Source organism: Columba livia, chromosome 13 (genome assembly GCF_036013475.1).
Source record: "Columba livia isolate bColLiv1 breed racing homer chromosome 13, bColLiv1.pat.W.v2, whole genome shotgun sequence".
In the NCBI taxonomy this organism is placed as follows: Eukaryota; Metazoa; Chordata; class Aves; order Columbiformes; family Columbidae; genus Columba; species Columba livia.
This window is the reverse complement of record NC_088614.1, coordinates 207124-233490: the sequence shown is the minus strand read 5'-3', so window position 1 is coordinate 233490 and position 26367 is coordinate 207124. Positions and strand designations below refer to the sequence as shown.

Below are 26367 nucleotides of genomic sequence, written 5' to 3'. Positions count from 1 at the left end.
AGTGTTCGGTGCGGGAAGTTTGAAATCGCAGCGGGCGCAGCCGCGCGGGGCTATGGCCGAGCTGGGCAGCGCGGGGGCCGCGGCGCCGCGGGGGGACGGGCGGCTCGGGCTGCCGGTCCTCAGCAGCGCCGGCCCGCGGGACCGCGCCGAGGAGGCGAACCCAGGTAGGGGCTCCCTGTCCCGGGCGGCCGCCCCGCGGGGAGGAAGGGTCAGGGCTACGTGCGTCTGCCCGGGAGGCGCTGAGGGGCCGGGGCGGGGCTGTGCCCGTGGGGCTGTGTCCGTGGGGCTGCGGCCGTCCGGTCCCGGACAGGAAGGGCCGAACCGCGGGAGGCCACTGGCATCGCCGGACCCGCGGTTTGCCTGGAGCCGGGACAGCAGAGCCGGCTGCTCAGAGCTGCCCCGGCCGGGCCCGGGCTCAGGCTCCGCCACGGGCAGGGACCGGGCGGGCTCGCCGAGCAGCCTGGGCCGCGGCTCGGCCGCCCTGACAGGGACACGCGTCTCGTGTTGGCCCGGCCGGAGCTCTCGACTCGTTAGGAGCCTGCGGGGGAACGTCGGTATGTCTCTGGAAGTAAACAGCGAACTAAATATTAGTTTTTCCTTTTAATTATGATTTGACGGCGTGTGCCTCAGGTGCAGCCCACAACCGGCGCTCAGGAACGTGTGTTTGACATTGAAAAGAACGGCCTTTCCTGAGTGACCCTGGGATGTGGTGCCGCATCACCTGGTGACCAGCACCGGGTTATGCTGGAGCTGTGGTGTGATCTGTGATTAAACAGCCAGCTCAGTAAATGGCTTGTTCTGGAGCCTCTGCGGTGCTCTGGAATTCATAGCTTGTATAGCGTGTTGCCCTGGGGAGACCACACCTGGAATATTGTGTCCAGCTGTGGCCCCTCAGTTCCAGCAGGACAGGGAACTGCTGGAGAGAGTCCAGCGCAGCCACCAAGATGCTGAAGGGAGTGGAGCATCTCCCGTGTGAGGAAAGGCTGAGGGAGCTGGGGCTCTGGAGCTGGACAAGAGGAGACTGAGGGGAGACTCATTCCTGGGGATCAATATGGAAAGGGGGAGTGTCAGGAGGATGGAGCCAGGCTCTTCTGGTGACAACCAGTGACAGGACAAGGGGCAATGGGTGCAAACTGGAACACAGGAGGTTCCACTGAAAGGTGAGAAGCAACTTGTTTGGGGTGAGGGTGGCAGAGTCTGGCCCAGGCTGCCCAGGGAGGTTGTGGAGTCTCCTTCTGTGCAGACATTCCAACCCGCCTGGACACCTTCCTGTGTAACCTCATCTGGGTGTTCCTGCTCCATGGGGGGATTGCACTGGATGAGCTTTCCAGGGCCCTTCCAACCCCTGACAGTCTGGGATTCTGTCATAGTTGCTGGGTTTGATTATGGGTGTGTAGGAAAAAAAATCTTATTTACAGTGTGCATGTAACAGAGCTACAGTTTTACAGGAATCTTTTCAAATATTTCATAAATCATACTTGATTAAAATCACCTTTTTCTTTCTTTACACGTTATTACAGTGATTCTGTTATGAAGAAAATTTGGGTTGTCTAAGCATTTGTAATTGGTTCATACACTGGTGCTGTTTTTTGTTTCTTTGATTAAGTTTGCCCCCAGATGTGTATTTTCAATACTCAGAGATGCAGGGAGAACCATTAACAAAACCTCTACGCTGGACTTCCGGAGGGCAGATTTTTGCCTATTCAGAAGTCTAGTTCAGAGCATACCCTGGGAAACAATGCTTAAAAACAAGGGGGCCCAGGAGGGTTGGACATGCTTCAAGCAGGTGGTTTTGAGTGCACAGGAACAGGCTGTACCAGTGTGCCGAAAGGCTAGCCGGCGGGGAAGACAACCGGCTTGGCTAAACAGGGAGATTCTGAATGAAATCAGAAATAAAAAGAGACTTTACCAACTGTGGAAAAAAGGGCTGGCTACTTATGAAGAATTTATGGAAATAGCTGGATCACGCAGAAAAAAAATCAGGGAAACAAAAGTGCAATTTGAAGTTAACTTGGCCAGTTCTATCAGGGATAATAAAAAGTTCTTCTTCAGATATGTTAATAACAAAAGGAGGGGCAAGGAAAACCTCCATTCTCTGTTGGACTCTGAGGGAAATGTAGTTAACAAAGATGAGGAGAAAGCTGAGGTACTTAATACCTACTTTGCCTCGGTTTTTACCAGTAAGACAGGTGGCCCTCAGGTCAACTCATCTCTGGAGGTGGTTGGCAGAGATAGAAAGCCAAATAGGCCCCTTGTATTCCAGGAGGAAATAGTTGGTGATTTACTGAACCATCTGGATCCTCACAAGTCTATGGGACCAGATGAGATCCATCCTAGGGTGATGAGGGAGCTAGCAGAAGAACTTGCCAAGCCGCTCTCCATCATCTTCCAACAGTCCTGGCTCACTGGGGAGGTCCCATATGATTGGAAATTCACCAATGTTACCCCAGTCCACAAAAAGGGCTGCAGAGCTGACCCTGGCAACTGCAGGCCTGCCAGCCTGACCTCGGTGCCTGGCAGGGTTATGGAGCAGATCATCCTGAATGGAATCACACAGCACCTTCAGGATGGACAAGGGATCAGACCCAGCCAGCATGGGTTTAGGAGGGGCAGGTCCTGTCTGACCAACCTGATCTCCTTTTATGAGCAGGTGACTCACCTGGTGGATGAGGGGAAAGCTGTGGATGTGGTCTATCTGGACTTCAGCAAGGCCTTTGACACTGTCTCCCATAACATACTCTTGCAAAAGCTGGGAGCCCATGGCTTGGACAAGTGTACTCTACGCTGGGTTAAGAACTGGCTGGAGGGCCGGGCCCAGAGAGTGCTGGTGAATGGGGCTGCATCCAGCTGGCGGCCAGGCACTAGTGGTGTTCCCCAGGGGTCAGTGTTGGGTCCAGTCCTGTTTAACATCTTTATTGACGATTTAGATGAGGGGATTGACACCATCATCAGCAAATTTGCTGATGACACCAAGTTGGGAGGGAGTGTGGACCTGCTGGAAGGCAGGAGGGCTCTGCAGAGGGATCTGGATAGACTGGAAAGATGGGCTGATTCCAATGGGATGAAGTTCAATAAGGCCAAGTGCCGGGTGCTGCACTTTGGTCACAACAACCCCCTGCAGCGCTCCAGGCTGGGCACAGAGTGGCTGGAGAGCAGTCAGACAGAAAGGGACCTGGGGGACTAATGGACAGAAGCTCAACATGAGCCAACAGTGTGCCCAGGTGGCCAAGAAGGCCAATGGAATCCTGTCCTGTATCCAAAATAGCGTGCTCAGCAGGACAAGGGCAGTGATCCTTCCCCTGTGCTCTGCATTGGGGAGGCCACACCTGGAGTATTGTGTTCAGTTCTGGGCCCCTCAGCTCAGGAAAGACATTGAAGTGCTGGAGCGGGTCCAGAGAAGAGCAACAAGACTGGGGAAGGGACTTGAACACAAGACCTATGGGGAGAGGCTGAGGGAGCTGGGCTTGTTTAGTCTGGAGAAGAGGAGGCTTAGAGCTGAGCTCAGCACTCTCCAGAACTACCTGAAGGGCAGTTCTAGCCAGGTGGGGATTGGTCTCTTCTCCCAGGCAGTCAGCAATAGGACAAGGGGCCATGGGCTTCAACTCTGCCAGGGGAAATTGAGGCTGGAGATTAGAAAGCAATTCTTTGCAGAGAGAGTGGTCAGGCATTGGAATGGCTGCCCAGGGAGGTGCTGGACTCACCGGCCCTGGAGGTTTGTAAACTGAGATTGGACATGGCACTTAGTGCCATGATCTAGTAAACGGACTAGAGTTGGACCAAGGGTTGGACTGGATGATCTCTGAGGTCTTTTCCAACCCAGTTGATTCTGTGATTCTGTGAAATTGAACAAATTTGAGGTCAAAACTGTTAGTTTTCTTCTGTTAGGAATAGAATGGTTTTGTTTTTTTCCTGTAGTAAAGGTCAGACTTGAGTCTAACAAAAAACGGAGGCCTAAGGACTGTTAAAAAATCAAGTTATGGACAATGAGGTTGTCTTCAGGTGTTAATGAAAAGGGGAGGGGATACTGCAAGACCAGCAGTGACTGAGGTCCCTGAGTTTGTAATGAGAACACAAGTGGAGGCACCTCTTCAAAGACTTCTAAAGGGTTGTTATCATTGCATTGAGCCCTTCAAAGTAAAGATTAGGCCAATGTCTGTTTAAGCAGGCTACAAATTAAAATGCTGTGTCCCTTCTGTCTATATATATTGCTTGGAATTTCCATGGAGACTTCAGGTGTGGTGACTTTGTTATTCGTTTATTAAAATATAAGAAGAAAGTTTGTATGGAAGAACAAGAAAAGACATAAGAGATTGAAGGTGCAACTGTGAAAATGCATCTTTGGTTGAGACTAGTACCTGCACTTTGATCACACATCTTAGTCATATTTTGCTCTTTGCTCAGAGTAATGCTGCGTGTTATTTTGGGTCAGTTGTGTGTGTTATCAGTTGATTTTATATACATGGTTGAAATTCGCTTGGATTATTGCTTTATTTCAGGTCTGGGTGATGCAGGCACCATAGTAAAAAGCCAAAATATGTATAGTAATGGGTAATGTATTATCTAAAGCATTTTAGGTCTTACCTATAGAACAAAGTCAATTGGCAAGTGAGTGCAGTTAAGGGCAAGTTACAGTAAAGAGGGAGATCCTCTTTGGGGACAGGGTTAATATTCGGAAGAAGAGAGCAAGTAACCAGGTTAGCTCTTCACCAAGGATAGTTGAAGATGTCATACAGAAAGCAGGTTCATGATGGATCTTGGGCAGAACAGGAATTCTTTGGGAACAGAGGAGTGAGTAGTAATTGCATTGAATTGACTGTCTATGGGGTCTGTGTTGTTCCTGCTCCTCTCCCCAGGGCTGCTGCAGGAAGATGATGATTCCCATAGCGATTATGGCAGTCGGGACAAACCAGGGACTGCTTTGGGACGGGCTGTGCCGGATGGAAATGTGCTTTTCCCAGATATTTTTCACACTGATCACCTGTTGTTCTACGAGCGATTTAAAGCTTACCAGGATTACATCTTGGGTAAGTAATTTCTTAGCAGAAAAAGAACATGTAGTCAGGTTTATTGTAGTGACTGTTTAAGTGATCTAATTTAAATGGAGTCAATTCTGTGTTAAACTGTGAGATGCTTCACCTGCTCTAGCTGGTGGACCAGGAGGCAATGGTTTTAATATAAGTAAATAGAATCTGAATGTTTGAAAGAGGAAAAGGTGCTAATACTGGATTCCCTGCCTTGTTTCAACTGATCTTGCTATAAGTTTTTTTCTGTGTAGTAAGGCTGTTTAATAAGGCACGGCTTAGCTGTTTAACAATGCTGGCACTGAAACCTTCAGTACCTGGAAGGTTGAATACTGTGTCTCTTCTGTTGGCGAAGCAGAAAACAGATGACACTTCAGCTCTCTGAGTACTGAGAGCCAGCAAAAATACTGGCAGCTATGAGCAAAAGAGAATTAAGTCCAATGTTAGATGTGATAGAGGAACATTTCAACAGTGTTGACTTTCATTTTCCAACAACCTGGAGGACTCTTTCTTTCTTTTCTTGCATAAATGTGCTGTCTTCAATTGCTTTTTAGCTGACTGCAAAGCTTCTGAGGTGAAAGAATTCACAACTGAATACCTGGAGAAGGCCCTTGAACCATCGGGATGGCAGGCGGTCTGGCGCACTAATGTGTTTGAGGTCCTTGTTGAGGTAAATGGAATGTGCTTGTTCAGGCATTTGTCTGCAATTTACATTGCTTATGTCTGTAACAGACAGGTGGTTTATCTTTGAAGTTACAAGCTGGTAGAAGGTGGTAAAGTTTTCATATCAGATTGTCAGTGATGGCTGGAGCAATAGGAGTTTTCTTTCAAAGGAAGCCTTGTTCTGGACCGGCGTGTCTTGTGTGCTGGTGTGTGTCCTTCACCTCGAACCGTGGGGCTGGAGCCCGTAAAGTGACACTTGCGTGAGAGGCACCAGCTTGTTAGTGCTAAGTCACATATTACAACTTTGGAAAGGCACACACTAGGTAGACTTTCTATTTTCGTCTTTACTTAATTTATCGACCTTGAGATTTGCCTACCTGCCATTTAAAAATTCTGCAGGTGAATTTCATTTTCTCTGAGACACCAATAAAATGGTGTTGATAACACAACTAAATTGCTTATTTTCAAGATGTGTTGGTACTGTCAGCCTATCATCTGTGCTCTTTTGGATTTTGAATTGTTAGCAGGGTGCAAAGTGTATGATTGTTGTGCTTGTGAGACTGGTTCATCAGTGCTGGTACGAACGTTTACACAGCATCTACTTATGCTTTGAGTGTCAGGGCGCTGCATAAGCGCTTGCCTTCACTTGAGTTTCTCTAGAATTGGGAAAATGATTTTTCAACCAAAAGTGGCAATACAGAGTTTGTGTAACTTTACCTATGTGAAGGGTGTGTGGCAAAAACATCACAGGCTAATTTCAGGGGCGGTCTCTCTGGAGTCTGGGTATTTTGGTGGAAAAACTGTACTGAAATAAAAGCATTGTCTTCAAAGGGCCCCTTGCCTGAAACAGGAAGGAGAAACACCCAGTCGGTGCAAGTGAGCAGGGGATGACCCAGAGCTGGCTGTTGTAATGTGCTGTTTGCAGACATTGGGTTCTGATTGTTTGTCAGTGTTTTTATCAGGAAAATTCTGCCTTCTAATTCCCCTTGGTATCACCGTATCACAGTATGTTTGGGATTGGAAGGGACCTCAAAAGATCATCTAGTCCAATCCCCCTGCTGGAGCAGGAACACCCAGGTGAGGTCGCACAGGAACATGTCCAGGTGGGTTTTGAATGTCTCCAGAGGAGGAGACTCCACAACCCCCCTGGGCAGCCTGGGCCAGTGTCTGTCACCCTCACTGAGAAGTTTTTTCTCAAATTTAAGCGGAACCTCTTGTGTTCCAGCTTGTTCCCATTACCCCTTGTCCTATCATTGTTTGCCACCGAGAAGAGCCTGGCTCCATCCTCATGGCACTCACCCTTTATATATTTATAAACATGAATGAGGTCCCCCCTTAGTCTCCTCTTCTCCAAACTAAAGAGCCCCAGCTCCCTCAGCCTTTCCTCACACGGGAGATGCTCCACTCCCTTCAGCATCTTGGTGGCTGCGCTGGACTCTCTCCAGCAGTTCCCTGTCCTGCTGGAACTGAGGGGCCACAACTGGACACAATATTCCAGATGTGGTCTCACCAGGGCAGAGTAGAGGGGAAGGAGAACCTCTCTCGATCTACTAACCACCCCCCTTCTAATACACCCCAGGATGCCATTGGCCTTCCTGGCCACAAGGGCACAGAGCTGGCAGGTATCATCAGCCCATGTCTTCCCCATTGCCTGCTCCTGTCGCAGAGCGGTGGAGGACCGCTGGTTTGGGATACGCCTTTTCTGGGTCTCCCAATGTTTGACTTGCACATCTCTGTGCAAACCTTGGATGTGCAAAATTGGAGTTTGATTATATGTTTGAAGAGGGCAAAACTTTGTGCCCTTTCAGCTTTTCAGCACAATTAGTAACAAAATGTTTTTCAGTGGCCCAGGCTACCTTTTCAGATTGTTTGTCTTGTGGACACTTAGAAAAATGAGCCCCAAAGGAGTCCTTGAGGACTGAAAGGTGTTGATTTGAGTCTGAGGGTACTGCTTTTCCCTGTTTCTTAAAAAAACAACCAAACAAAAACCCAAACAAAACCAAACAAACACAAATACCCCACAAAACAAAACAAAAAACCAAACCAGGGTGCCAACTTACTGGCCTTGCATGCGTATTATGAGGGATTTGAATGAAGTTTTGATTATGGAAAAGGCTCTTCCTGTGGTTCGGAACAGCTCAGCTGCAGGGCTGTCACTGGAGCTGCCGAGGTGGCCTTTGCGCTGTGCAGCGCGGTGGTTTGCGTGGCTCAGCCGGCACTGGCAGTGTCTCTGTGCTGTGTTAGCCTTGCTCAGTGCCATCTCAGCTCCTGCCTGGAGGAATCTTAAGCCCCTTTTTTTCCGACAGGTTGTGGATGTGGAGTACTCAGCTCTGAAAGCCATTGTGCAGCTCAGTGAGCCTTTCCTGTGCGAGTCCCGGGTCAGCACTTTCACCTTGGAGTGTGTGCAGGAGCTCTTGGAGCTGAAGGAGCGTCAGGTGCCGCTGCAGGAGCTGTGGGTTGTGTATGACGACTCGGGAGAGTTTGATCAGACAGCACTCGCTGTAGAGCACGTCAGGTAAGAAAACGCTCAAGGTTTAATTTTTGTCTTGAATGATTTCACTCTGGTAATATCCAATAATGCTGGCTTGTGCCCCAAGTTCTTGTGGTTGTGCTGGCAGCTCCATGAGCCAAGCTTTCCAAAATAAATCTGATGACTGGTACTATGAGGAGACTGATCACAAAGAAAACCTGTGGTGTCTGCAGGTACTTGCATAATCGCGAGTACATGTGGAGGCAGTTTGTCTGCTTTCTGTGTCAAAAGATGAAAAAAGAAGTCTGTGTCACTTTCCCTCTGTTCTCCACCCCGGATTTCCTTGGGCTGTATCACGCAGCTGGCTATAGTGTGGTGTGCCTTTGTCTCGTGTAGCATTTTGGTGGATTATTTTCATTCTTTTGTCTCACTTTTCTTTTTTTTTTCTAAATTTTGCCTCTTCCCCTAAATTTGTCTGTCTTCTTCAGGTGTCTGTTCACATCTTACTGCTTCTGTTTTCCTTTATCGTCTCTCAGTGTCTCTTTTCCATCTCCGTTGCTTTCATGTAGTACAGGCAGTTTGAAAGCTGTCTACAAATACGCAGTGGTTCTGGATGAAAAAGCTAAAATAGGAGGGATGACTTTCACACCTAAAGAATGGGCCTTATTTACAAAGTGGTGGGTGTGGGAGGAAAAGAGGAGGAGATTCATTCTGTTGAGCATTGCTCAGTAGTAGAGAGCTAAGCTTAAATGATGGAGGTGGAAAGGAAAGCTTAGCTGAAGGACGTCTGGTCAGAACCCAACAACTGCAAAATCTGAGGGTCCTGAGAGGGTAAATCATGTTTTCAGTCCAGCTTTTAGCTGTTCAGTCTCTTTTGGTGAAAGGCAATAGGCCTCGGGCTATTATGATTTGTGAACTTAGAAAAACAAAATAAATCTTTATCAGTTAAACAGCAGACAAGAAAGCTTGCCTCTGTGTGTACTAAATAGTTTACAGGATGGTAACATGGAATTGGAGAAAGGGGATGCTTTGAGATGAATTCTCAAATGGATTACATTCCTGTTTCCAGTGCTGTTGTCTCTACTCAGGCAAGCGTGGCTGCCTTTATGTGTTTAAACACTTGCTTTGCTTCAAAAGGTTCTTCTACCAGTGCATCTGGAGGACCTGGGATGAGGAGGAGGAGGATGATTTTGATTACTTTGTGCGATGCGTTGAGCCTCGACTAAGACTGTAAGTGCAACACCTTTGGTATTATTTGGGTATAACCACAGGAAAGGGTTACACGAGAATAGTGACAAATAGATTTCAAAGCAAACCGTTCGCTAGTAAATCAAAGCAAGCTTGTTCTAGCAACATTCACTGTCTGATGCTCAAAATTTTTTAGGGAAAGAGGGTGCAACTGAGGTTGCCACTTGATTTCTGAACCCTCAGTTTTTCCCTGTAACCCTTGTTCTTCCATCAGGTGCCACTGCAAATCCAGCTATAGCTTCCTTCAAATTGCAGGTGTAGGAATTGTAACCCTAATTAAAGCCAGTGTGGGATGCTCTGATACCTCTGGGGACAGAAAAAGATCCAGAATGGAACTGAATGTAAACAGAAACGTGTGAAGTGCCTGTGCTGAAGGAGGAATGTGTCTGTTTCTTTCCCTAGTGGGATTAGTCAGCATTAGGTTTTCCGAAGGTGGGTGTTTAACAACATATGGAACTGAAGCGGCACACACGGACACCATCTAGTTATATTTTTGAGGATGCTGGAAAACCAAAGCACACCATTAAACACACCGGGAACGAATAACTGGAAAGTTATCTTTTACTGTAGATTTTCGTCTGAGTTTTGCACAGTCTCTGTTCATTGTCTTTCATGAGAGTTACTTTTCAATTCCTTTTCTTTACTTACTATAACTTAATATCACACGTATGCGGAAGTTTGTGTGTCATTCTGATCCAAATTTGATACCGCTGTGATGCTGAGGAACTACAACAGCGAATATTTGTAACCCACCCTGAAAAGCTATTTAGGATACAGCATTACATGTGCTAGAATATAGCATATAGCATGTGCTTCACAAAGAAAATTAGCATTGTTACCCAGACTTAAAGCTGGCCACGGACGTCTCTTTCAAACAGGACCCAATATGACGTTTGAGGACTCTGGTATGCCTGGATTTTTCTTAGATCATACAAGTGAGGAGGAAGTGTTATATATGGAAATGGTACATGTTTCTGAAGTGTTCATACTTGTGTGCTCCAGCAAATGACTATTCTGCTGTTGAGTTTTTGGAGCCTTATGGAAACTCTACACGGAATAGACCCAGAATGTAATGACATGCCATGAGTTGATGTTTTTATTTTTTTAACACTGCGTGTGGCCTTACAGCCTTTTTAGAGAGAATCCAAAATACTTAAGCAATATCTTCAAGCAGAAGAGTGTTATTGTTTCTTATTCTTCCATCCCATGCTTGATCCAAAGCCTGTCCTCCAAGCTGCACTGATGTTGGTGCTCTCCTCGGTTTTGATCTAAGGATGGATGTGTCAGCTCAGAAATAACGTTTAATCTTCAGTGCATGAGAGCACATGATGCTGCTCAGGTCTCTGGTGTGCAGTGTTTTAATGAGCACAGACAGTGTCTTTACATTGCGCATTAGGCTGTACTGGTCTTCAGAGGCAAGTAGAGCTGGACAAACTGTATAACTAAAGCTTGAAAAAAACAACATAGTTTCATGCACTTTCATAGCAAACAGCTCTAAAATGCGGAGTACGTGTTTCAGGGCCAGATTACGTGCAACCTTCAGTTTCCTTCAAATATTTTATATTTCTACATTGCTATAAATCCTCCTGCTGTTAATCACGCTGCATCAACTTACTCTGTCTCTGATAACCCCATTGCCAACGTTCTTTGTGTTTCTCTACACCGTGTTTATCAGAACTGCAGAAATACTGACTGCTCCGACTGCAGATTTTCTTGGTTTTGCAGCACGCTTTAAATGCAGCTTTTGAAAAATCTCTGAAAGCTGAGGGAACGTCTTTGGCCTTACTTCCTGTAACCTTTTGAGCAGAGCTATTTCTATTGCGTTCAACTGGTTCACTGCAAAAACGGTGCGAGGTAGTGAAATCTTCCCTTGTTTGTATTGTCAGTTGCTGTCCAGGTGTTTTGTAACGCTGATGGTTGTTCCTACATGGTTGGTCCTGGAGTTCTTGGCACCATCCACCTGGCAGATGTTTTTATCTGTTTGACTTTGGCCATGCTACTTTGGGCTGGCATTTTCTGGCTCTACATAATTTATAGAGGATTCTCTTGTGATGGTGCTTTTCTTATTCATCCTGTGGCTTTGTCCAGGTGGTTGTTTGGATTGTTGCTAATAGAGACTTCACATTATAGGATTTTTCTTCTGTTTCAGAGATGGTTTTCTCAGTTTTTCTAATAAATGCTTAAAAATAGATTAATTTTTAAGCTTATTACCTTCTAAATTCTTACTTTTTTTTATACCTGTGCTTATGCTTTTGTTTTAGAGTGAGTTTCTGGTAATTGTGTATAATATTTCAAGGTGGATGGGCAACCATTCAGAAATCAATATATTTGTGTCTGCTCAGACTTTTGCTGCCTTCAAAAAGAATTGAGCTGTGTTGATATCGACTGCGGAGAGCTTTGACTAAAGTGCTCATGGAGAACTTTGACTAAAGTGCTCATGCAGAACTCCACAGGTTCTCTCCGATCTTTCAAAATTGTAAATGTGAAATATACTGACCGTGTGCTCTGAATTGCAGGCACTACGACATCCTTGAACGCCGGGTGCCTTCTGGGCTTGTAGCCGATTACCAGAACTTGTTGTCTAAGTGTGAACAGGTTTACAGGAAGTTTTTGAATGTGAGGAACAGCATCCCCAGCAGTGATGTGGACTCGGAAGCAGAAAATGTCTCCATGGTGGAAGGACTAAAATTGTATGATGAAATAGAGCACTTAAAGCAGAAGCTAAAAATAATTGAGAATCCTCTGCTGAGGTTGGTGGTGGGTTTGTGGAAGGAGGAGGGGCCGTATGGGAAACTGTACCTGGACGTTCTTTGCTGAAGAAAGAACTGATGGCTTTGCTCTTGTTGTAGGTATGTGTTTGGTTACCAAAAATACAGTGGTCTCCAAGCTAAAGGACTGAGACCCACAGGTACCAAGATCATTCATATTGTATCCTCAACTATGACGGCGAGTCTGCTGCAGTCATTGATGAGGGACAAACTTTGCCCTGAATCTTGTGGTGAAGAACTAGAAATACAGGTACAGGAATTGTCCGCTAATACTTTTTTTTTTCTTCAAGGAGCAATGTGGAAGACTAAGTTAATTTATCATGTGCAAGGTCCTACATTTGCACAGTGTTCTTTTTGTCAGTCAAAAAAAGCACTGTGATTTAAACAATAAGTGGTAAGACTAGACGATACAAATTTTTTTAATTCATTTGCGTCCGCTGACTACTCTATACAAGCAGTTTCCTTCCTGTGTGTGGGAAATAGAGACAAACCTGTAATAGTTCTATACTGAAACATAGCAAGGTGTAATACTTGTACTTAGTTTTGAAATACCTGTGTCTTTTGACGGTACAGTTAATGACCTACAGTTAGAAGAAATGTCAATCTTTAGCTCTGTGTTGGGAAATATATTTATTTTAGAGCAGTTATGGTTAGTTTTAGTGAATTCAGACAGGGCTTACCCCTTTGGTAGCTAATAACAGTCTGGATTCCTTGGGCTCAAATTAAATTCTGTGATCCTGTGACCTCATATTTGCCACTGGTACCTGAACTCTGTTTTGGGGTGACTTGCACTGGGAGCAAAGGGTTATGTCAATTTTGAAACCAGCGCAAATGGAGTTGCTGACTTGTTTGTGGATTTTCTTTGTCTTCTGTCATCTGTTTCTTCAGTAATTCATGGCAAATCGCTCCAGGCACCATTCAAACGTTGGCCTGGAACTAAGGCCATGTTGAGATTTGCTTCCTAGTGCATGTGCTCTTCAATTTGTCTCTCTGCCCCAGTTTTCTCATGGGGGAATGGACATGACCCAAACATCAAAGGAATGTTTTAAAACTGGTTTTGTCCAGAGAGCGCTATGAATCTTCACTTCAAAGTAGAAATTGTGGCATTAAAAATGGTGTATTTTAAACAAAAACAGCAACATTTAACTGAAAAGCAAGCTTTAAGGGCATAAATGCATCCATTTTTCTACCATTTATCAGGAGCTGACTATATTGTTTATCTTTTACAGTTCCACAATGATCCGCTGGCAGCTGTAAATGCCTGTTATGAAGGAGACACGGTCATCATCTGTCCTGGGCATTATGTTGTGGATGGCGTATTCTACATTGCTGACTCAGTTGAACTAGAAGGTAGGAGGTTTGCTAGCGTAAAGGTCCTGAAAACAATGTCAACTGAATATTTTAAACTAGCTCTGCATAAGGATTTACTTCGTGTGGAGTTTGGCTGGAGCATTTGCTTTTTTCTTCAAATGTTCCTATTTCTGCTTGTAAAGCCATGTCCAATACAGGATGGAGGAAGCTGTTTAATTAGCCATAGATACTTCTGCAAATAAACTTCAAATTTTGCTGATTAATAACAAATTCACCCTTTCCTCATATTTGTCTGGCTAAATCCTGATCATATAAATAAGAGGATTAAACAGAAACATGAAGGACTTGTTTATTTTTTTAATCGAAGAAGCACAAAAGTCACTCTGAGAGGCTTCAGTTTCTAGAGCCAGAAGCTTAAGAGCACTTGAGAATTGTCCTGTTCTTCTCTACATATCTTACGGAATCCTAGAATGTCAGGGGTTGAAGGGCCCTGGAAAGCTCATCCAGTGCAATCCCCCCATGGAGCAGGAACACCCAGATGAGGTTACACAGGAAGGTGTCCAGGCGGGTTGGAATGTCTGCACAGAAGGAGACTCCACAACCTCCCTGGGCAGCCTGGGCCAGGCTCTGCCACCCTCACCCCAAACAAGTTGCTTCTCATCTTTCAGTGGAACCTCCTGTGTTCCAGTTTGCACCCATTGCCCCTTGTCCTGTCACTGGTTGTCACCAGAAGAGCCTGGCTCCATCCTCCTGACACTCTCCCTTTCCATACTGATCCCCAGGAATGAGTCCCCCCTCAGTCTCCTCTTGTCCAGCTCCAGAGCCCCAGCTCCCTCAGCCTTTCCTCACACGGGAGATGCTCCACTCCCTTCAGCATCTTGGTGGCTGCGCTGGACTCTCTCCAGCAGTTCCCTGTCCTGCTGGAACTGAGGGGCCACAGCTGGACACAATATTCCAGGTGTGGTCTCCCCAGGGCAGAGCAGAGGGGCAGGAGAACCTCTCTGACCTACTGACCACCCCCTTCTAACCCACCCCAGGTACCATTGGCTTCCTGGCCACAATGGCCCAGTGCTGGCTCATGGTCACCCTGCTGTCCCCAGGACCCCCAGGTCCCTTTCCCCTACGCTGCTCTCTAATAGGTCATTCCCCAACTTACACTGGAACCTGGGGTTGTTCCTGCCCAGATTCAAGACTCTACACTTGCCCTTGTTGTATTTCATGAAATTTTTTCCTGTCTTAATCTGCTTCAGTGGTGCCCTCTGAGCCTCCTTGCTGGTCCTATTAGAACTTAATTTATGGCATCTGTTAGGTGCTAGGAGTGGGGGGGGCGGAGGGGGGGGGGCAGTGGGAATCTGCACTATGTGAAGTGTCTGATTAGCTGAGGGAGCTGTTGATTTAACATCTGTATCTGTTATGTAGAAACAGATACAGCATATGTGATTACTTTTTTTTTAAAAAAAAAATAATGTTTGAAGTACTTCTGCGTTCTCTAGAATATGTTGCTATCTCTTCCTCCCAGTTCTTGATTTCTCAGTGTAATTCTTCTGCTGCAGTGGAATAGTCTGTGTATCACCGGGGCTTGTGCAGACGTTTATATTCTTATTTAGCTGCAATTTTTATCTTGTCAAACCTTCTTAATGGGAAGAAGGCTGGGAGTTTGATTTCCTGCTGTTCTGGACTTTTTCTTGTCCTTCTTGTTTTATGAGCATCACTTTCTCATCCTTCTCATGTATGTTTGATTTATATAGATATGCATGCTGATAGACAATGCACCTGCTAGAGAAAGGGTAAATTCATAACAAAGTGCTTTATTTATCTGCAATAATCCATTGTTCTAAAACTGCGTGGAGTGATATTTATGACAACTGCTTTCCTAGCTTTGAGGAAACAATAAAACAAATAGCACACCTATTAAAGGATGAGCTACTCTATCTCAAAGAACAAGGCATATAAGTATGTATCTTTAGTACGAACCACTCTCTGAATAATGAATGTGTCAGGGTATTCGTTCTTATACGGACTCCTGTTAGAGAAGTTTTCACAGCAGCAGTAGCAGCCAGAAAGGTTTGAAGTAGGAGCATCACAGAACACTTTGCTGGCACTAATCTGAGCTGTTTTGGTGCCTTTCTTGGGATGAAGGGATGACTCATCAAACATACAGTGTCATTTTGCGTAGTAGAGCTTTTATTTTTTTACCAGCCTCTGTGGAAGTCAGTGCCAAAGATTAGTAAATCAGGGATAAATAAAAGCTTGTAAGAACTATGTATGGTTAAAGCTGTAGCAGCTGCAGGAAATCGTGGTAAAGATAACTTTGACACTTGACAAAAATGTGTAGCAAAGGCACCTGAGAATTTCCCTTCTGCTTGTGGGGCAGCTGTTTAAGCTGACGGGAGCCTATGGCATCAGCACATCTGTAATAGTCTGTCTTCTCTCCATGGATGGCCATAAATTGATAGTGGGAAAAGATTTCTAGATAGTACAGTGTGTTGAAGTATCCATAACTTTGCATTAAATCTGCTGTCTCTAAAGCTTTCTCCCGACTCTTGTCCAAAAGCTTTTTCTTTTTTAACCTTTTTACTTGTACATCACACTATGAATTGATGTACTTAGTTAAAAGCTAGCATCCTGTTTTGTATCTTTGTGTGTGCTTTCAGAAAATGATAGGACTCATGCTGCTTTAATAGATGTTGCCGTATTGCTTTCCTTCTCACAATTGTTGTCAGTGACAAGCAATAGAAGCTTTACATGTATATAAATTTCTCTCTAGTGGCTCAGTGGTGACAACTGGGGATGGATTAGTAAACTGATATTGACATGTGCTTGTGAAAGTTTCTTCTTAATCTGAGATAATCTGGAAGCCTGTGTAACACAGGAACAATAGATTTTGACCCAAGTTTCATTTAAACTGGGAAGTTGAGCAAGGCTTTTACTAATATAAAATACTTTGCAACTTGTGTTGTGGTGGCAAGTGCTTTCCCCTGTGCCCTTTGGAAGGTCTAATGAACTCCTTTGAAATCAGACTGCAGGTGCCTGTGTGTCCTTGGTTCTGTTTTAGCTTTTGAGAAGGAGAACTTTGCCCTTGGCAGATGTCAGCTCAGTTACCATTTTGTTCAGCTGTCTAAAATAACTTTGCAGCTTGTGTGCCGTTCAAGTGAGGAAACTTTTTGAGTTTGCTTTTGAGTGCCTGTGCCTTGGTACAGATGGGACGTGAGGTGCAGCCTGGCCACTGGGTGGAAAATCCTCTTCAGCATATTAGACCTTAAGTTTGAAACCTCTGTATTTAATTTAAATGTCTGTTATGTACTGAGCACCTGACTGTTACTCGTTAGTCATCAAACCTGCATCTTTCATCTCTGCTTTTAAGGCTACGGCCTGCTGGACGATATTGTGATAGAAAAACAAGGGAAAGGAGACAACTTTGTTGACTGTACAGGAGCCAATATAAGGATCTCCGGGTTAAAGTTAGTGCAACATGATGCTGTGGAGGGGATTTTAAGTAAGTATAAAAGCATCTTGACCTTTTTGTGTATCTTTTGTAATTTACTGTTAGAATTAAAGCTGGGAACCAGTTTTGGAGTTTACTAGTTTTAACAAAATGTTGTAGAGAGCAACCCTACAGGTATAAATATCAAGGCTCCCCCCTTGTTTTTTAACTTGCTCATAATGTGGACATCAAAATAACTTCTAGTCTTTGTACTTACAAGCTATTGGGGTTCTTGTGTTTTATTCTTATACTTGAATAAGATCGTTTGACTTAATCGGTTTTCTGTTGCTAAGGCAACCTGACTCCACTCCACAGCCTACATCTGGCTACTTGGGAAAGGAAACAATTCCCCTTTCCAAAAAAACCCTCCTGTGGCAATATTGATCTGTGGCTGAACCCAATCAGCTGTCCCTGAGGAGTGGCAGGGGCTGTAGAAGTGGCGTAGAACTTTGTTTGCTGACAGCACGTTCAAACTGAGGCTCCAAGAATCCCAAGTTCTGTCCAATGAGTTTATTTGCCGTGGCCTTCTGCCTTTGCAGAAGAGCCTAATTAATACTTTGCCTCAGCAGACATCTGTTTCTAAACATGTTAAAATGTTTATTAACACCTGTATGCATGTATTTAGTATCCTGTTAATTCAAGTCTAAGGCTCCCTTGCAGCACTGTTCCTGCTTATACTAGAAAATAGCACGAGTTCAAACCATGCACGGGCAAATCAGTGAAGTGGATAAAATAAAACAGTAATTTTATCACACTGCAAAAATGCTACAAGTCTGTAGGAGGGGGTTGCCTTTGCATAACTGATTCATTCAATAGTATTTCTTTTGTGTGTATGTAGATGTTCATCATGGGAAAACTACCCTGGAGAATTGTGTGTTACAGTGTGAAACTACAGGTGTAACAGTACGAACATCAGCTGAGCTATTAATGAAAAACTCAGATCTGTATGGTGCCAAGGTACAAACAAATTCTTAACTCTGCCTTATTTCCTAAATCAAAATAAAGGTTTTTGCTTGGAAATAATATAGTCAGTAATGGGGGGGGGGGACTCCTGTCACTCTTAAGAGAACCCCCACAAATTCATTTTGTACAGCTACATGTTATTAAGAGATTGGTCCTGGGGTCTTGTGCCCTCCAATAGTATCTAGTGAAGTGTCTCGTGCGGATTTGTGTGTGATACTAAAATGATGCAGTACCAGGGGACATCTGTGAAATAATCTTTGCTGCGTTGCTGGACTGTTTCATGTCCTGCAATACTTTTAATGTGATTTTCTGTTTTCTCTGCCCATAAATAGTTTTCTCATTAAGCCTTGAATTTGTTCTGCAAATGAAATGCCGTTTTTGGACACCTTGTCCATTGATTCTTACAGAAGGGTGATAAAACTGAACTCTGATTAGGATGTTTTGAAGGACGATGGGGCTTTGAGTGCTGAGGTGGATGACTAAAGAACAAGCAAGTAATGCCAGTCTGTGCAGTTACTCTTCACCAGAGCTTTTATGGACTGGTGGCAATTGTATTATCTATGTGGCCTCAACCTTGAATATTGCTGCTGAAGTCGGTTAACAAAGCTGTGAAGCTGGGGTGGTAACACAATTTTGCAGTGTAGATGAACACAAAGATCTGCAATGGCGTTGGCAAGTTAAACTGGAAATGTGCCCGAACTATTTGTGAATTGTTATAAATTTTATCTTGTAGGGTGCTGGTGTGGAAATATATCCAGGTAGTACGTGCACCCTGTTAGACAACGACATACACCACTGCAAGGAGGGAATACTTATAAAGGTCAGTTTGAGGCAGAATATACTTGTTTTTCAGAAGCTCATAGCTACTAGAATTAATGCAAATAATTTGCGTTTAGGCTGGCAGCCTAACCTTGCAGCCCTATGGTAGAACCCTTCTATGTCAGATAGTATGATAAAGGTACTCGTTTGCCTTTGGTCGGTCCAATATATTTGTTTTATTTCTTAGCTGCCAGAGAGAAAATGTGTTTTGCAATGTTTCTTTCATACGCAAATAATAAAATTCTAGCCAACCCATAGGACTGATTCTACCTAACACTGGAATATTTTGCATCCCTTTAGCTGGATATAACACGTTGAATTTCCATTTCTTTTCTGTAGAACTTTTTAGATGAACATTATGACGTCCCCAAGATAACCATGGTCAATAATGTGATCCATAATAATGAAGGATACGGTGTGGTGCTGGTTAGATCAACAGTACCCTCTGATGTAAAGGATGCTCCAGCAGAGACAACAAAAGGTATTTTTTCTCTTCATAGAAGAAACTCCTAAAACTAGCATACCCAGGTTTTTGGATTGCATAATTCATAACCCAGCCTTTTAATTTTTTTTCATAATGTCTAGATTGATTTAGCTGAAATAAATCTTCATAGCTCTGAGAACAATGGCATTTCCTAAAGGATGAACTTGCTGCAGAGAAATCCTGTGATGTCTGTGCTCCGTGGTGTGTGTGCACTTGTGTTGTAGTCCTTACATGCCTGGTCTGTGCTCCCTGATAAGTGAAGCCTGTGTGGCTCGTGTCCTCCTTGGGTCATACAGAAACAGGAGAGAGAAAAAGTACAGAGAAAGCAGATGTGGCTTGTCTTACAGCTCATCTGGTTCATGATCATTCTACACTCATTTTTTGTTTTGTGCATTAGAGCTGCCAGCGCAGAATTTTTAATCTGCAGGAAATGAAATGCGACAAGTGTATTTCTCATAGTATGTCTTAATCAGGAAGAAGTGTCACTAAGTGCGATGTGTAAACCCACTGTAATTTCCTCTCATATGTCTTGAAGTCATCTCAAGAAGAAACATTTTCCTTATGCACCTTGTACTGTATTTGGAATATGTGACTGTCACTAAATAGTTATCTAAAAAGTGAGTGGAATGAGGTGGAAATGCTAAGACTGAACACAATTTAATTTTAGGAGTTTTAAATTAATTTGGGTGCTTTGCATGATTGTTGCTGACATTCTTAACTGTTTCCTGCCGTAGGGAGTTCGCAGCCACGTGATGGGACAGCCCAGCATTCTGGGACTGAGGGGCTGGACCTTTGGGAGCAAGCTGAGGTTTCTAAACAAACTGAAGGCAATTATGAGATTGCAAGTGAAATTGGGGCAACTTCTGCAAAGAAGAGCCAGATGCACAAGAAAAGACTGAGTGAACTGGGAATCACAGAAGCTGGTGACGACTTAATGTCGCAGGAAGTGTTTGTTTCTATTGTGGGCAATCAGTTCAAACGGAATGGGAAAGGAAGTTTTGGTACCTTTCTTTTCTGACCATTCTAACTCCCGGTGGCATCACAAAAAGAGATTTGCACAAGCTATTATTATCATTGCAAGGAGTTGTCCTGTTCAATTAGCCTTCCATAATGTTACTAAAATGTGACAAATATTTATTAATAGTATATTTACATATTGCATGTGGAAACTTAGCTTCCTTGCTGCAAGTATGGGTAACATGGTAGAAAACAGAACTCTGGTGTGGAGACTGCGCATGTGTTCAGATAATTTGTGTGCTGCTGCTTTGCTAGCTGTGTTTTGTTTTGTTTTTTAGAGTATTTAACTTATTGGAAAAAAAAGTCTTCAGAGGAAGAAAATATAGATAGGGTTCATCATAAAAGAGTGAACAACAAACGTGCAGCAATTAGTGGTACCTCTTCCTTCATATATTTTAAAGTGTCATTAGTCTGCAGATGACCCCTGTAAGAGTTTGACATACTTTTTAATTTTTTGCATTGAACTGAAGCGAGTGAAATGCTGTTCCTTAGGAATGCAGTGATTCGCTGCCATGGTTTGTACTTGGAAGTTTTCTTGGTGTTTGGAAGGGTTGCACCGTGTAGTGTTCTGTGTTGGTCTGTGCCGAGCTGTTCGCTTCCCGCAGGTGCCTGTGCACCTTTCCCTTCGGCAGGACGGCATCCGACTAAGCTCCTTTAATATGAATAAAGAGAAATTAAAATAGATGTCTGTCAATTAGTGGTATTCATACTATACTTCCCAGTGCGTTATTCTAACTTTTTAAAAACTGTGTGCGACTCGTAGTGGCTGAGGTTTTGGAAATGAAGGGAAAAATCTGAAAAATTACTTTCTACTGCAATCTTAGCAGCCCACAGCTGTGGAATGTTCAGTAAATCAAAGGCACCTGAGTGGTCACTGCACACTGTTGGTTTTTACTTGAGGGAGAAACGGGAAGGACTCTTCATTCTCAGTGCCTGGTTTTTAATTACAAATCTAGATGCCTTCTTCAAACTTTTGTCCTGTCTTCGAGAGCTGTAGGTCAGTTTTTGAACTCATGTGTGAAATGTACGTAAGGAAAATACTAATTCTGAAGTGATTCAGGATGTCCTATGAAACTGAATCAAGGATATTGTTAAGAAGGGAGAAGGATGGTGCCAGCAAATGGATGCTCAAATAGTTTCTAAAAGCAGCGTAGCAGGTGGATGCCTTCACTAGAAATGAATATGTTACCAGGGAGTGGATGTGGATAGTCTGATCCAGATTTTTCACTCTAGCTGTTCTTAAATTGACAATCAAAATTCACTTCAGCACATGATTTGTTTTAGTGTGAGCAGCTGATAGAAAGGAAAGGAGAAAGGTGTCATTTACCAGCACTTGTTTTCCTCGCCCACAGCCGCTGGGTTTGTTCTGCTCTGGACACCTCACGTCAGGACTAAACTCTGCGTGTGGATTCACATCGATGTCACTGCAACAGCTCAATGTGCACAAAACCAGAGACGTTTTCCACACAGTGACTTTAAAGAACTGCTGAAGTCACAGGAGAGCCTAATGCTCAGACTGGAATTAGTTTAGTATCTGAAGCTGCTCAGCGATCACACGCTGCCTTTCGTGCGTTGACGTTACACCTTTATTTCCCCAAGTGTAATCCTTATTAAAGGACTGGGGCTAAAACCGAACTTTGTGGTTTTCATCTTTTCAAAACTGTAGTTCTCCTGACTGAGCTGCCAGTGTGATATGTAGGTAACATTTCTTTCGCTTTCACTTCAAGCCCGGCTTATCTCTTGACAGTTTCTTCTCCCCCTTTTTCAAAATTCAGCTTGACATTGAGGAAGATGCCAATAAAAATGTAACTCTTCTGCTTTTGATACCAGCACAGGTGTGTGTGTTCCTGTCCCGGATGCCTTCTGCCAGCGCTGGGGTGTGTGAGCTGTGATACCAGCTGCCATGGCCCTGCAGGAGCTTCCCGAGGAGCTGGTTTTGGGAACCATGAGCTGCATGTGAGGAAGCTGATGAGCCCTTCAATGGCACAGCTTCTCTCTGCAGCAAAGGTCGCCAGACCAGCAGGAACCAGCATTCAGGTGTTCCCCTGCTTCCACAGGGACTCTGGCAGTGCCGGCAGCGCAGGGAGCGCGGGGCTGTGCCGGACCGTGGCGCTCATCTCTGCCGATACCTGACAGAGACTCGGCTGATGAGCAAACACTTTGGGTCCCTCCGGGCCTGTGGGGAACAAAGACACAGGGGCAGTTCTTAGCACATTTAGCTACCTCAGGATTTTAATGGTCTGAGCTCCCCAAATTGCAGAGAGCCCTTCCTCAAGGGCTTGACAAATCTGGCTACAGGTGAGACAAATCTTCATTTTGTCTGCCCGAGGCTCTGCAGGGCTCTGTGTCTGCTCCTCATGCACAGCACTGCCCCAGCAGGCAGAGAACACAGCAACAAGGCCAAAAATCTTTGCAGGATGTCAAACAACGTGTTTAGCAGGGGAGGCTGCAGTGATGATAAACGGCCCCCGGCCCAAACCTTGACATCCCCTTCCCCAGACTGAATTCTGTCAGGGCTTTCTCTTTCCTAACCTGGCCCCTGGCTGCTCAGACAGTTTCATGCCAGGCTGCCTATCCTTGCTTCCACCTCTGCAGGCTTCATTTTTGTCTCTGAGTTTGTCCAGGTGCTCCTTGTTTCTCCATGCAGCCCCCTGGCATTTTTGCCTGACTTCTCTGTTGGGATGCATTGCTCCTGGGCTTGGAGGGGCTGATTCTTGAATATTAGCCAGGTTTCTTGGGCACCTCTTTCCTCCAGGGCTGTATCCCATGGTATTCTACCAAGCAGATCCCTGAAGAGGCCAAAATTTGCTCTCCTGAAGTCCAGGGTAGTGATCTTGCTGTGTACCCTTCTTATGGCCCTAGGGAGCCTGAACTCCACCATGTTATGGTCTCTGCAGCCAAGGCTGCCCCTGAGCTTCACATTCCCCACCAGCCCCTCCTTGTTGGTGAGAACAAGGTTCAGCACAGCACCTCTCCTCGTTGGCTTTTCTGTCACTTGGAGAAGGAAGTTATCATCGGCACATTCCAGGAACCTCCAGGATTGCTTGCACCCTGCTTTGTTGTCCCTCTAAGAGATACTGGGGTGCCTGAAGTCCCCCAAGAGGACCAGGGCTTGTGAACATGAGGCTGTTGCTATCTGTCTATAGAGAACCTCATCTGTTCAGTGTTCCTGGTCAGGTGGCTTGTAGCAGACCCCCCACCATAATGCCATCTGTCCCTCCCTTGAAATCCTGACACAAGCTCTTCAAAGAGCTGTGTGCCTTCCCATGTGAACTGCCACTGGCTAGATGACTTATGGACTCCTTAAGAAATCACTGAGATGCAGATAGGATTAGATTTGTGGAAAATTGTCCATCCAGAAAGTTAGAATATTTAGAGAAACCTTGCTACCCTGCTTCCCAGAGGGATCTGGACAAATTAGAGAACTGGGCAATCACCAACCACATGAAGTTCAACAAGAGCAAGTGCCGGATTTTGCACTTGGGACAGGACAACCCTGGTTGTACATACAGACCGAGGGACGAGATGCCGGAGAGCAGCTCCATGGAGGGGGATCTGGGGGTTCTGGTGGATGGCAAGTTGAACATGAGCCACCAGTGTCCCTGGAGCCAAGAGGGACCCGTGTCCTGGTGCATCCAGCACAGCATGGCCAGCCGGGCAGAGAGAGGATTGTCCTGCTCTGCTCAGCCTCACCTGGAGCATTCACTGTGTGCAGGGCTGGGGACACCGAATAGAAAAGATGTTAAACTGTTGGAGAGTGTCCAGAAGAGGATACAAAGTTGGTGAAGGGTTTCAAGGAGAAGCCGTATGAGAAGCGACTGAAGTCCCTGGGTTTGCTCAGCTGGAGCAGAGCAGACTGAGCGCAGAGCTCATGGGCTGCAGGTTCCTCAGCAGGAGCAGGAGGGGCAGGGTGAGCTCTGCTCTGTGACAGTGACAGAGCCCAGGGAACGGCAGGAGATGTGCCAGGGAGGGGCAGTGGGACATGAGGAAAAGGTTCTTCACCCAGAGGTGCTGGACACTGAACAGGCTCCCAGGGAGGGGTCACGGCCAACCTGACAGTGTTCAAGAGACTGGACAACGTGCTCAGACACACGGGGTGACCTGTGGGGTGTCCTGTGCAGGGACAGCAGTTGGACTCCACGATCCTGCAGGTCCTTCCAGCTCAGGACATTCTGTGATTCTATGATTCCCTTTGACAGTCAAGAGAGCTTGACACCTCAGTGTGACCATGTACAAAGTAGTGGCATGGCCAGTGCTGGACAGGGAGTTTTTCGGGACCACCAAGCCCTGTGCAAGAAACAAATTTTTCTCTTTAAATTCTGCAGGCCTGATTATGTTAGAAATGTTCAGAAAATGTTGAAAAAAAGAGTCAGTGAAGAAAACCTTAAAAGTGAAGTAATATTTTAATATACTTTTCAACTTTAAATTTATTTTTTGTGTGTATGTTCTTATTTTGGTTTATTTTGTTTTAATATACTGGGCTTTGATGGGGTGTGACCTTATGCTGGTTTTGGCTGGGATAAGAGTTAATTTTCTTCACAGTAGCTAGTGTGGAGCTATATTTTGGAGTTGTGCTGAAAACAGTGTTGATAATGCCGGGCTGTTTCCATTATTGCTGAGCAGGGATTACACAACGTCAAGGCGTTTTCTGCTTCTCACACCAACCCTCAGTGAGAAGGCTGGGGGTCCACAAGAAGCTGGGAGGGGACAGAGCTGGGACAGCTGACACCAACTGACCCTAGGGATATTCCAGACCATATGATGTCGTGCTCAGCAATAACAGCTGGGGGAAGAGAAAAGAAGGAGGGGAACATTTGAAGTGATGGTGTTTGTCTTCCCAGGTAACCACCACATGATGGAGCCCAGCTTTCCTGGAGATGGCTGAATATTTGCCTGCCCACAGGAAGCAGTGAATTTATTCATTCTTTTGCTTTGCTTAAGCACACAGCTTTTGCTTTGCCTATTAAACCGTCTTTATTTCAACCCACCAGTTTTGTTTGTTTGTTTGTTTGTAGTTTTCCCCTTCCACTTCTCTTCCCCATCCCACCACGGGGAAATGAGTGAGCTGTGCGGGGCTGAGCTGCTAGCTGGGGTTAAACCACAACCATCCTTTTAATTTTTGTTTGAAAAAAGGTAAAGTGGTGTGCGTCCAGGAGTGTGTGGGATGCAGCTACAGGGACACAGATGTCTTCAGTTACAGGGACAGAGATGCCAAGTACCAGTACAGGTGCCCTGGGACCCTCTGCCTGGCCTCTATCGGCAGCTCCCAAGGGGCCTTGGTCTTCTCCAGGTCCTGCACACCAGCAGCCAGCTTCATGCAAACACCTCAGATACACTGGAACCTCTACCTGATGTCCATGGTCAGCCAACTGAGCTCTGCCTGGAAAGGGGAAGAACTGCTAGTAACTTTTACACAACACATAAGCACCTTTTCATTAACCCAGATGATTGAATACTTTTAGTAATACGATTATGTTTTCCCATCATGCCAAAATGGGAATTTCCAGGAAGCGTATTAATTACAGAAGAAGAAACATGACCTTCCCCTGTATTTGTATTGCCAAGGCTCTGGCTGTTCTGTGTATTTAATCACCAAGATCTTTCCCCGTGTTCTGATAAAATGATTGTCTCTAAAGTCATCTGCTCAGCAGGCTGTCTGGACCTGAGACCTTCCCATTGCTCTCCTGTTTCCCCCTCACCACCATAGCCTGTGACCATCACCTCCACACCCCCATGTACTTCTTCCTCCTCAGCCTCTCCCTCCTCAACCTCAGATCCTTTTCCACCGCTATCCCCCAAGCCATGGCCAGTTCCCTGTGAGACAGCAGGGCCGTCTCCTACCCAGGATGTGCTGCCCAGTTCTTTATGTGGCTATTTCTGATATTATCAGAATATTTTCTTCTCACTGTCATGGCCTATGATCACTATCATCACCATCTGCAAACCCCTGCACTACGGGACCCTCCTGGGCAGCAGAGCTTGTGTCCACATGGCAGCAGCTGCCTGGGCCACTGGGTTTCTCAATGCTCTGCTGCACACGGCCAATACATTTTCACTGCCACTGTGCAAGGGCAATGCTGTGGACCAGTTCTTCTGTAAAGTTCCACAGATCCTCAAGC

At 45.2% G+C, this 26367-nt stretch overlaps 1 protein-coding gene across 2 annotated transcripts; it reads left to right on the top strand.

Annotated features, from left to right (window-relative positions):
* SHCBP1 (SHC binding and spindle associated 1) lies at positions 1–21883 on the top strand. Of its 2 annotated transcripts, XM_065028543.1 has the most exons (13): positions 1–164; positions 4854–5024; positions 5576–5691; positions 7991–8199; positions 9292–9384; positions 11919–12152; positions 12252–12420; positions 13400–13520; positions 16846–16977; positions 17804–17922; positions 18662–18748; positions 19087–19228; positions 19966–21883. In XM_065028543.1, exons 1-13 carry the CDS (start codon positions 53–55, stop codon positions 20247–20249), a joined length of 1989 nt encoding a protein of 662 aa, XP_064884615.1. In that variant the 5' UTR covers positions 1–52; the 3' UTR covers positions 20250–21883. The 2 variants fall into 2 exon arrangements, with proteins under 2 accessions (XP_064884615.1, XP_064884616.1); XM_065028544.1 differs by lacking the exon at positions 18662–18748 and having other exon boundaries at positions 19966–20932.
* The last annotated feature ends 4484 nt before the right edge of the window (positions 21884–26367 follow it).